The 12,478-nt window shown below is 40.7% G+C and overlaps 1 protein-coding gene across 2 annotated transcripts in view; it reads left to right on the top strand.

Moving 5' to 3' along the window:
• The window catches only part of Polr1B (RNA polymerase I subunit Rpl135), a 197,328-nt gene that overhangs the window by 48,741 nt on the left and 136,109 nt on the right, over positions 1 to 12,478 (top strand). For both annotated transcript variants that reach the window (XM_068225688.1, XM_068225689.1), the window contains 2 exons: positions 4,560 to 4,732; positions 10,392 to 10,541. In XM_068225688.1, coding sequence (XP_068081789.1) covers positions 4,560 to 4,732; positions 10,392 to 10,541 — 323 coding nt within the window. The remainder of the gene's footprint in view (positions 1 to 4,559; positions 4,733 to 10,391; positions 10,542 to 12,478) is intronic.

Below are 12,478 nucleotides of genomic sequence, written 5' to 3'. Positions count from 1 at the left end.
TCAGGTCAGTGATTGCTGCATTGGACCGTAATTGGAACATCAATAAATTGAAAGCTAGTATCAAAACTCAGTACTCAAAATCAACAGGAGCCTGGGTGATAAAACAGAAATATGGGGCGTCAAGCGATGGATGGAAGAAGGCAATAATGAACAAAATAAATCTCTTGCAAACTAACTATAGTAGAGCCTCACCTGAAGATCAAGCAATGGATCTGTCACTGCCTAAAAACATCGCTCCAATACCTCGACCTTCCAATGACGACCTGATCAAGAAGCACTTCTCACGATTTCACTTGCAACAATAAATGAGGTACCGTACTTCATGTCAAAATAATACATTATCTATATTTATCATACAAACAAGCTTAGGAAACTCTTACATAATTCTACTGTTTTAATTTAATTTTTTCATTTACAGCTTGAAGCCCACATAGGTGCCATCGGGTTCTGGAAATGTGTGTTCCTTATGGTGTTGACAATATGTGATGGTATGACAACTCTGTTCTTTTACCAATCGCAGCCCATGGATTTACCCACGAAGTGAACTGTTTGTAACAAATAAAACGCCAAGTTCTATTTGATGGATTTAAAGCTGTCAGTAAACGTTTCCTTGCCATGTTCTTTGTTTTTAAGCTCATGTCATTCTCATTGTCTTGTCATTGTCAATACTTCACGGTCTAAAATAACCCTTGTAAACGAGGGATTTCTTGTTATACACATAAATTTCACAGATTTCACTGCTTTTACATTGTTTAATTCACAACAGCACTTTCTTCATCTGTATCTATGATGGTACACTTATTACATTTACACCAAATTCGCGTGCTGGCACGGCCTGTAGTGTTTAGAATATCCATGTCAAGATCGCTATCTGAATGGACATCAGCAAATGTCGTTCGTTCCGGCTCATACTGATATGGACGAATGATATTTACATCCATTAAAAATAAAAATAAGACCACTAACACTGGCAACAGAAGAACACGGAAGTAGCAGATGTAGTGCGGGAAAAGACTGCGCAAGTTTACTCCCAGCGTCAAGGCTGCCAGGTAGACTCTACAGTAGACAGTGACGCCACGACCAGTTACTACTTCCGCACATAACTTGAGAATGTTTGGACATAGAGGCACCGGATTAACGGCATTGTTATTACATTCCCATAATATATATTTAGCAATGAATAACGAAATATGTGTTTTTGTGTTGTGTTCAAGTACAAGTGTTTTGAGATCCTCTTGAATTTGATCCAGTGCCCTCCTGTCTTCTTTCCCAGACGTCTCATCACTAGTTGTCGTAAAATCCTGTTTTCTGGTAATTGTAAGATGTGAAAGAGATAAGAGGTTCTCTTCTTCTGCATCGTGCTGGTAACTGGGTCAATCTCTCAATATACAGTTTTATTGGGGAGAATTCTCCAGACTCCTTCAACTTGGTACTTTTAATTTATGCAAGTTCTGATAATTCTTCTTTCAGTTTTGAGGGGCTGATCAGTTTTCTCATTTTTAATTTATACATGTCCTAATTATTATTTTGTCTATCTTGAGTATTTTTTCAATTTCAACTGTATTAGTAGTTTTGAAAATAGTTTCACTTGCATAAGTCATGTCTGGCTGCGTGGCTGTTGTATAATGTCTTAATTTTGCTGCAGTTGAGCTTTTTGGGTTATTTTGGTAACATAATTTGCTTTGTTTAATTTTTATAAATTTTTAATTTAAAAAATTTTTAATTCTGTTTTGCCAGCTTGTTTTTTGTTCTGTTTAGATTACCTTATAATTTCACCTGAATACTTAAATTTATCAACAATTTTGATTTCATGTTCCGCAGATTTCATGGTCTGTACTGTAGAAATGTTCTGCTATGGCAGGCTGGCTTATGGCATTCTCTGTGGAGGATGAAAGAGCGATATTCTTTCGGTAAAGATCATGAAATCTTCTTTGACGAGGCAAAGGTCATCACGCTTGTAAAAGACTTCTATGCTCGACTGGTAAGAGAAGCCATAGAAATAGAGCTGCGCCCAAATAAAATTAACAGGGAAGACGGCTTCAAGTTATCAAATACCTGGAGACCTGTACTGCAGAAATACATGCATAACACCACCATGGAACAGCGAGACGCGCTCACAAAACCGTCGACGGAGGGCGGTGAATTACAGCACGACGATCCTCGAGTCCTATTAGTGGGGTAGGCCATGGATAGTACGGCCATGACTTCCACGTTTCTTTGAATTTTTTTGCTTACTGTCGGAAGCATAATTTAACTTGCCCTGATGAAGGCCAATGCAATTTGGCTGAAAGCTTGGCTTCATTAAATAAACATAGTTGGCTGAATGGTCATCGTACTGGCCTTCAGTTCAGAGGGTCCCGGGTTCGATTCCCGGCCGTGTCGGGGATTTTAACCTTCATTGGTTAATTCCAATTACCCGGGGGCTGGGTGTTTGTGCTGTCCCCAACATCCCTGCAACTCACACACCACACATAACACTATCCTCCACCACAATAACACGCGGTTACCTACAAATGGCAGATGCCGCCCACCCTCATCGGAGGGTTTGCCTTACAAGGGCTGCACTCGGCTAGAAATCGCCACACAAAATTATTATTATTATTTATTATTATTATTATTATAATCCAGTATTCATTTATTTATGTTAATACTATGAGCCACGAAAACCTACATTCATATTTGATCCGCTATTGGACATTATACATTTTCCAGATAATTCTTGGTTGCCAGAATTTTTCCCCAGTGCGCCAATTTGGACTCATCATTTGGAACTACCGCATTTACGTAGTCCTTTGTGGGAATCAGTATATCACTTTGTACATGGCATAAGTGCTATTTTTATTCCAGAAATACAATTTTTTTTTTTTGCTAGGGGCTTTACGTCGCACCGACACAGATAGGTCTTATGGCGACGATGGGATGGGAAAGGCCTAGGAGTTGGAAGGAAGCGGCCGTGGCCTTAATTAAGGTACAGCCCCAGCATTTGCCTGGTGTGAAAATGGGAAACCACGGAAAACCATCTCCAGGGCTGCCGATAGTGGGATTCGAACCTACTATCTCCCGGATGCAAGCTCACAGCCGCGCGCCTCTACGTGCACGGCCAACTCGCTCGGTGAGAAATACAATTTATCTGTTCTCGGGTCAAGTAAAATACCTAAGATGGAGGTATTTTTGCAGACCACTTTCTGTGTTTCTTGCCATTTGTGGTTTATTTTTGTTGAGTTGTATAACCACGTAGTAAGCAAATGGACGTGTAAATACTGGTCAGTTTATCATCTGTGTCACCACCTACTATTAAACTGTCAGCACATTACATTGTTTTCTGAAGTTCTGAGTGCACCTGGATATTTGTTTTGCATCATGTTTGCTAGTTGTTGTGAAATGGCTGCTAACAAATATGGGCTGCATGGCAATTCAAATGGTAGTTGACAGAAGCGGTATGTAGTGGTCTCGTCAGATCTCAGCCATCCTTTATCTGTGTGAGTCATTGTAAACCAGAGGAAATGAGTCTCATCACTATCTTCCTCATTCAAAATTAGCTGTAAAAAATTGTGACTGCCATCTGCTGTGATATTCTTGTTGAATGTTCATAATTGAAGTAATGTTGCTGATCAAATTGGGTCCAAATTCAAGGTTGTTATTTAAAAGTGATTCACCTTTGTCTTCTCAAATTACTACATGGTATGGCATGTAGAAAGTTTTCCCTCTAACAAGTTCTGTGCTTCCCATCTCGACGTGTTCATTTTCTATGTATTTCTGCAGAGCTTGTATGTACCTCTCCTCGGCACCATATGTTACGGTTTGTTATACTGTAACATGATCCACAGTGAGATATCTCTTATAATCGCTGATTTATTGATACTGTTTACATACTCAGTATACATCATAACAACATTGCACTATTGTTATTTACATAGAGTCTTTATATCTCTATGGTTTCTTGAACTTCCTCACCTGGATGTCTTGGCATTAATTAATTCTCCACATGGACCCTTGTTGGCCCACTTCTACACTTCCTCGTACTTGACTGACCTTGCGTTCTGAGGTTATCGCTACTCATTATTGGGCAAGCAAGCTGTCTCTGCACGTGGGGCTATGTCGCTCATCAGCGGGCCTGCGGTGTTCAGTTGTGCGTGTGTAAGAGAAGAAATAGCCCACATCTCAATAGAAGAGTTGCAACAAGTTAATGAAAATTTGTTATGATGTTAAATTGCTCATTAACATTACTAATTTAGCTTTGTCCATTCATATGCTTTATGTTGATGCATGAGGATTTGTGCGTATTGGCCCTCCGAAGGGACTGGAGTGTATGGGAAGGTGAGTGGTACACGGTTGAGGCCACAGTACAGCTGTAAGCAGTCTGAATAAAATGATGACCCTGTGTTTCAAGAAATATACTGTACCCCGAATTTAAACATCTTGTTTGGCTAATACGAAATAATGCATTTTTGTGAATTATCTTCAGTCTAAAGCTGAACTTTAATTATAAATAACTTAAAGGTGTGATAATTCTTTCTGCATCTTTTCTTTAATGTATGCTGTCTTCTTTTTTCTTTTAGAACAATGTGCTGCATTTTGTGAACGATGGTTCAGCCAAACTCATGTTCAGCCACAAACGAAGTCTCTACTATGTTCCTGTTGTTTTGATCCTTAAGTGTCTTTCTAATGTGACTGACGAGTTTATTTTCCGTCAGTTAGTGATGGGTTTTGAGGAAGATGAATATTATAAAGGGTAAGTAGTTTTATATACAGGATCTTTATTATTCAGGAGTGGAGGGATAAAAGTTGTTTACCCCCAAAACTTAAAACTGTAGATTGCTCGTTTCTTTACATAGTTCATTCAAATTGGAGACCCGGTTTCTTGGTTTACAAGCCTCGTATTTAGGCACTGATGATGATGACCTCAGCTACAATGTGCTGGTATTTTAATTTGATACCATTTAGGCTGCCTGCATGTCAGTATTAGAAGTTCCATTTAATCTTGGTTCTTTTTTTCAATTTGCTTTACGTTGTACCGACTCAGATAGGTCTTATGGCTACGATTGGAAAGGAAAGGCCTAGGAGTGGGAAGGGAGTGGCCTTGACCTTAATTAAGGTACAGCCGCAGCATTTGCTTGGTGCAAAAATAGGAAACCATGGAAAACCATCTTCAGGGCTGCTGACAGTGGGGTTCGAACCCACTATCTCCTGAATGCAAGCTCACAGCTGTGTGCCCCTAACCACAGGACCAACTCACCCGGTCCCATTTAATCTAACAGATGACAGAGTAAAGTGGACTTCCCTTGGGCCTTCTGTGGATGAGTTTTAATTAATTTTGCCTGGTAATTATGAGATCAGTCATTGGAGTCGTTTACATTCTAACATGAAATGTTAAATGAACTTTTTTTTTCTTCCCGTCAAAAGTCTGGCTACCTCTGCCAGGTTTGAACCCACAATTTTGTTATACGGAGGCTGGTGCTCTACCACTGAACCACAGAGGGATTTGTAGATGGTAGAACATAAATGACACTGCATTAATTTTTTCAAATGACAGTTAATCAGCTGTTGCAAGTGATGTAGATCCTGTGGTTTCTGAGAAAAATAATACTCCAAAGTGAAAAATTATACAATCTGGGTGGCTGTTATGTGGTGCTACAATGACTGATCCATTCATGGAATTGCTGGTTCGAGAATTTCCTCACCTCTACACCAAAGTGAAGGAGTTCTATCCTGTAGCCACATGAACTTGCCGTCGGCCGATACTCGTATCCGAGTTTTCGTTTCTCGCCTGCAGTTCCGTAATCCTTAGTCCACATGATGAAGGTGGCTCTGATAGCTTATCAGACCAATTCTTGCATAAAACATGCGGCCACACATGTTACATCCGATGGAAGGTGTGGGACGTGGCAGTGTTTGACGTAGCTTCTTTCTCTGGCAAGTTTCCTCTTCCTGCTTAAACTGTGTAACTGCAGCTCAGATGGTAGCACGCCAGTGAGGGCGATCCAGTGCGAGAGTATGCCAAGTATTTGGATTTGTATCTACTCTTCTCATGGTCTACTTAAGTTGGTCTTTATATCGCTTCAGAGGAGCACCACGAGTCTTCTTGCCAGTGCTGAGTTCACCATACAGGATTTGTCGAGTGAGTCTGCTGTCATTTATGTGATTGGATATGGCCCCCCCATCTAAGCTGATGACCAACACTGTTGGCTTCGATATTATTTATCTTTGCTTTCTCGACAACTGCTATATTAGTTACATAGTCATCCCATTTGATGTTCATGATGGATCTAAGTTTTGTTGATGCAAGTGTTCCAGTTTCTTGATGTCCCGACCATGTAGGGTCCAGGTTTCACACACATAGAGTAACGTAGAAATAACAACAGCTTGGTACACCATTATTTTTGTGCAGATACTTAGATTTTTGTTCTTGAATATACAATGTGAGAGACATCCAAAGGCCACATGGGCAGCCTGTACTGTATTTTGTTTTCCATGACATTCTCAGAGGTACAGTGCATTGAGAAAATACTCCCAAGGTACAAGAAATGCTCCACCCTTTCCAGAGCTGTGCCAGATATGGTGATATCAAAATCTGGTGGGGGGTTCCAGGAGCAGGCTGAGTAAGCACTCTGGTCTTCTGAATGTTGACATTCAGGCCAAAATGTTCATAAGCTCTGATGAAGCAGATGACAGATTGTTAATGTTCGTCTGGTGTTTGGGCTGGATAAGCATTGTCATCTGCATATTGCAATTCTGTGACCTGGGTGGAACAGGTTAATCGTTTGGAACAAAGTCTGGCCTGGTTGAAAGCCCCCCATCATACCGATATTTAATTTCCACACCTGTGTTGTTTGCAGGCATTGTCTCATAAAGCATAGTTCCAGGTACAGGGCGAAAAGTGTAGGTGCAAGTACACATCCTTCCTTGAGTCCATTTGTGATTGGAAATTCTTCTAAGATAACGTTCTGATACAGTACCTGACCAACCATGCCATCATGAAGATCTTGGATCAGACCAACAGAATGCTCGGGGCATCCAAAGCGCCTCAAAACCATCCACATAGCGTTTCGAGGAACCATATCAAAGGCCTTTTCAAGGTCATAGAACACTAAGAACAGAGGTGTCATTTGTTCTCTGCACTTCTCCTGGAGTTGTCTTGCACAGAAGATCATGTCAATTGTACCACGAGAGGCGCGAAACCCATACTGAGATTCAGGTAGTAACCTCTCAGAAACAACCTGAAGTCGATTCAGTAAGATACTAGCAAATATTTTTCCAGCTATGGAGAGCAGGGATATACCACGGTAGTTTCCACAGATACTGCAATCACCTTTCTTGAAGATTGTAACTATTCTGGAGTTTTTCATGGCAGCAGGAACATATTTAGTTTCCGAGATTAGAAGAATCGGATAGAAAAACCTGGTTTTTAGAGGTGAGCTTCCACTTTGAATGAGTCCAAGAGGAATGTTGTCTGATCCTGGAGCCTTCCCTGTTTTCAGTCTGCTGAGAGCTTTAATAAACTCTTGGAAGGTTGGAGGAGTGTCCATCCAGGGTTTGGGGGTGTATGTTAAGGAACATGTTGCAGAAAATCTTCAGCAGGAGCAGAACTGCAGTTCAAGAGTGAGCTGAAGTGCTGTTTCCATTGTTTCAAGATGTCCTTTCTGTCTGTGAGAATGGTGGTATTATCAACAGCTTTCAGAGTTCCTGATGGTGAGCAGACAGGACCGTACAGCGCTTTCAGTCTTGCGAAAAAGTTGCATAAGTCCCTGATATTGAGAATTTCTAAAGTTCCTTGGCTTTTTTTCTGCCACCAGTAGTTCTTTATTTCCATGATTTCTGACTGATACTTTTTAGTTCTTGAAAACACATTTTCTTCTCTCTGGAGGATGGATCTTGAGAAACAGATAGATAGGCATCCCTTTTAGCTTTGATGAGGTTCAAGATTTCTTCATTGTTATTATCACTGAGCTCGATAGCTGCAGTCGCTTAAGTGTGGCCAGTATCCGGTATTCGGGAGATAGTAGGTTCGAACCCCACTATCGGCAGCCCTGAAAATGGTTTTCCGTGGTTTCCCATTTTCACACCAGGCAAAATGCTGGGGCTATACCCTAATTAAGGCCACAGCCGCTTCCTTCCCACTCCTAGCCCTCTCCTGTCCCATCGTCGCCATAAGACTTATCTGTGTCGGTGCGACGTAAAGCAACTAGCAAAAAAAAAAAAAAAAAATTGTTATTATCAAACCAATCTTGTCTCTTCCTTTCCTCATAGCCAATGACTTTCTATGCAGATTCTGTAATGATATTTTGAAGTGTGGTCCATTCACATTCTACATCCTTTGTGTTGATTTGATTGTGAGTTAGTTGTTCTAGAACAGAGTTTTGGTATTCTGTGGCAACACTATCAAATTGAAGCTGAGAGGTGTTGAACTCCTTCCTTGTTGGATTTGTAAAGTGGGTTTGTGGCTTTTTATGTATGGTAATCCTGAATCGACTAATAAGTTGATGATCTGTCCAGCGGTCATCAATATTCCGGGCTATTTTCGTGATCCATCCTCGATTATCTTGTTGCACTGTTGGGTGATGACATAATCTGTCATATGCCAATGTTTAGAGCGTGGGTGCATCCATGTGGTCTTGAAGCGATTTGGCAGTTGGAATTGAGTATTGGTTATAAAGAGCTCATGCTCAGCACACAGGCCAAGAACTAACAGAACATTAGCATTGCAGTTCCCAATTGCACGTTTACCCATGACTTTTCCCTGTAAGAGGTTATTCCTCCCCTCTTTGGCGTTGAAATCTCCTAGTAGTGCAAGCTTGTCTGTATCAGGCACCTTGGTGAGGACTGTGTTCAGTTGGTGGTAGAAGTGGTTCTTAGAATTCTCATCATCCTTAAGAGTGGGGGCTTATGAGGAGGTGAGAGTAATGAATCTGCCTTCTGCAAGAGGTATGCAGAGAGTCATGAGTCTTTCATTTACTGTGTTGGGACCGAGTCGATGATCATTCAAAAATTTGGTCTTAACTGTAAAATCCACACCATGGATGCGACTTTCATTTTCGCCCTTTCCTTTCCACAAGATGTTGTACCCTGATGAAGCCTCGATTATTTTTCCTTCTCCCGCGAATCTGGTTTCACTCAGGGCGATGACATCAATGTTTAGTCTCTTTAGCTCATGGCTGATGATAGCTGTTCTTCTTTCTGGTCTGTTATCATTGTCTAATAATGTTCTGACGTTCTATGCACCAATAGTGATGAACGTAGATTTCTTTCTTTCATGATTTAGACCGCAAGTTGGGGTAATCCTCTGAGTGTGGTTACCCAGACAGGTTTTGAAAGTGACCAGGTACCAATGTTTAGCCGACATTTTCTAGAGCTTTCCTCATTCAGGGTGGACAGTGCTTTTCCTAATTTTTTTTTTTTTTTTTTTTTGCTAGTTGCTTTACGTCGCACCGACACAGATAGGTCTTATGGCGACGATAGGACAGGGAAGGGCTAGGAGTGGGAAGAAAGCAGCCATGGCCTTAATTAGGGTACAGCCCCAGCATTTTGCCTGGTGTGAAAATGGGATCGACATGTAGAATAATCAGTTTTGACCAATTGTGTCTTGTGATTTATCCTGATTTTTCCTGATTTTCAGTTCAAAATCTCATGATTTTTTGTTTTGTAAAGTTGACAGGTATGCATATGTCAGAGTGACATACCTCAGGTACTGCAGATGTGTGGTGCACAACCCACGGTTAGAGCTATTTTAACTACTGGTTCGAGGTTTAAGGCCACGGCCACTACCTTCCCAATCGTAGCCTTTTCCCATCCTTCCATCGCCAAAAACCTTTGACATGTCAATGAGACGTTTAACAAGTAGCAAATAACACGTCTCGAAGCAAACCCTTTGATGAAAGCCTAGTTTCATTTGAAATGTATTGGGGAAGAAGTGGGTTTGTCTGCTTTTCTTTGTTCTCAGCACAATCTGTTGTACTTTTCAGAGTTTACTGCTAGATGATGTGTGGCATTGTGGTCAGTGACTTCTTGTCTTGACAGGATCCAAAGACCATGATGTGCTGAAAATGCTGCTGTTAAAACACACTTTTCTTAGAAGAATTTTGTCAGAAGAGTTCTGGCTTGCAAGCACAGGAGATTGTGAGGTCGAAACATATCCAACAAATGAGTGCAAGGGTCAAAATACCTTTTGCTCATAAAAGTATTTTCTGTAGATAAAAGATATCATAATCATGATCAAATTTCCTTCTCCAGCACCTTTCCATCCTTCTTTGTCCAATAAACAACTCGGAAGCTGACACTTTTATCATAGTAGGGAAACACTGTGAGAACAGTTCTAATCTGAAATAAATACTTTTTTTCTTTCTATTTTTCATATTGTTAAAATGTTTTCTCAAGATGCTGTTTCTTTTGCGTAGGTGTGTAAGAGAGATGTTGACTGCCTGTCATGCTAATGGGTTACACACTGTCGCAGACATAAAGACATACATTGGGAAAACATTCCGTGCTAAGCTGACTGACCTGCCTCCACACTACACTGATGCAGACGTCTGTGACTACCTTATAAGGTGAGTGTGTAAATACTGATTTGAGTAAAGGTAACAGATGAAAAGCAGTAAATTACCAGATTAAAATATTGTGATAACACAGTCTTGTAATGGATCACTTGGTCCCAAATTTTTGGCTCGGCCTTTGTAATTCGGTGAGGGAAGGACTGGCTCTCCTAATGGTCATGAATTTGGCCACTTCTGGGTTTGACTGACAATGTTGTAATTGTCAAGACATTTCTCTTTACAATTTAGTAAAACTAACATTTTAAAAAAATCTTCCAAACAGATGTCTGCCTGGAAGAATGTTGTATGTAGCACTTTGCCAGCATTTAAAGAAATTTAAGAAACAAGAAAAAGATTTAACTAAGGTATGATGATAAACAGGGTTAAAAGTCAGGTTGTGAGTTTCACAAATAGGGAAAGTCCTCTCAGTTTTAATTACTGTGTTGATAGGGTGAAAGTTCCTTTTGGGGATCATTGTACGTACCGAGGTGTTTATATAAGAAAAGATCTTCATTGGAGTAATCGCATAAATATTGTAAATAAAGGGTACAGATTTCTGCATATGGTTATGAGGGTAATTAGGGGTTGTAGTAAGGATGTAAAGGAGAGGGCATATAAGTCTCTGGTAAGACCCCCAACTAGAGTATGGGACCCTCACCAGGATTACCTGATTCAAGAAGTGGAAAAAGTCCAAAGAAAAGCAGCTCGATTTGTTCTGGTGATTTCCGACAAAAGAGTAGCGTTACAAAAATGTTGCAAAGTTTGGGCTGGGAAGGTTGTTGTTGCTACTTGCTTTACGTCGCACCGACACAGATAGGTCTTATGGCGACGATGGGACAGGAAAGGCCTAGGAGTGGGAAGGAAGCAGCCTTGGCCTTAATTAAGGTACAGCCCCAGCATTTGCCTGGTGTGAAAATGGGAAACCACGGAAAACCACTTACAGGGCTTCCGACAGTGGGGAGGTGGGGCTGGGAAGGCTTGGGAGAAAGGAGGTGAGCTGCTTGACTAAGTGGTATGTTCCAAGCTGTCAGTGGAAAGATGGCGTGGAAAGACATTAGTAGACAAATAAGTTTGAGTGGTGTCTTTAAAAGTAGGGAAGATCACAATATGAAGATAAAGGTGGAATTCAAGAGGACAAATTGGGGCAAATATTCCTTTATAGGAAGGGGAGTTAGGGATTGGAATAACTTACCAAGGGAGATGTTCAATAAATTTCCAATTTCTTTGCAATCATTTAAGAAAAGGCTAGGAAAACAACAGATAGGGAATCTGCCACCTGGGCAACTGCCTTAAATGCAGATCAGTAGTGATTGATTGATTGATTGATTGATTGATTGATTGATTGATTGATTGATTGATAAGGTAAAAAATTCCCACTCTCCAATACTTATTTTATAGTAAGTTTTTATGCATATACAAACATGTGTCAACTTGAATTCTAGCTAAACATTACAAGAACATGTTTCATTCCATTTTGGAACATTCTCAGCTTACACATTATGAAAGTGTGACACTGTCACAAGCGTGGAATGAAACGGCTGGTGATGAGGAACGAACAAATTTGGAAAATACCGAAAGAAAACAATATTAGTGAAGGGACAGGGAAGGGAACTACCTATGGCTGGCAACCACTATTACTTAATTGATAGCCAGTGTCCCTGTTGAAATTGTTAGGATTTCTACGTATTTCCTCAGTTTCCCGTATAATCCTGTACCTGTAGTGCCTAGTGTGGGTAAGAGCTCGATCATCTTGGAACACGACATCATGACAGGGCGTGCTCCGATATTGCTGCTTTGTCTGGCCTTTTGAGACGAATATTTGGTTTGTGTTCCTTGATACAAGGACTAAGGGACCGGCATGTTTGGCCAATGTATACCTTGCCACAAGTACAGGGAATTTTGTATAGCCTACCTCAGGATGTAAAAATGGGGATAATTTATCCTTGGTTTTA

The sequence above is a fragment of the Anabrus simplex genome, chromosome 1, assembly GCF_040414725.1.
Source record: "Anabrus simplex isolate iqAnaSimp1 chromosome 1, ASM4041472v1, whole genome shotgun sequence".
Taxonomy (NCBI): domain Eukaryota; kingdom Metazoa; phylum Arthropoda; class Insecta; order Orthoptera; family Tettigoniidae; genus Anabrus; species Anabrus simplex.
The sequence above is the reverse complement of the archived record's forward strand: the minus strand, read 5'-3'. Positions and strand labels throughout refer to the sequence as shown.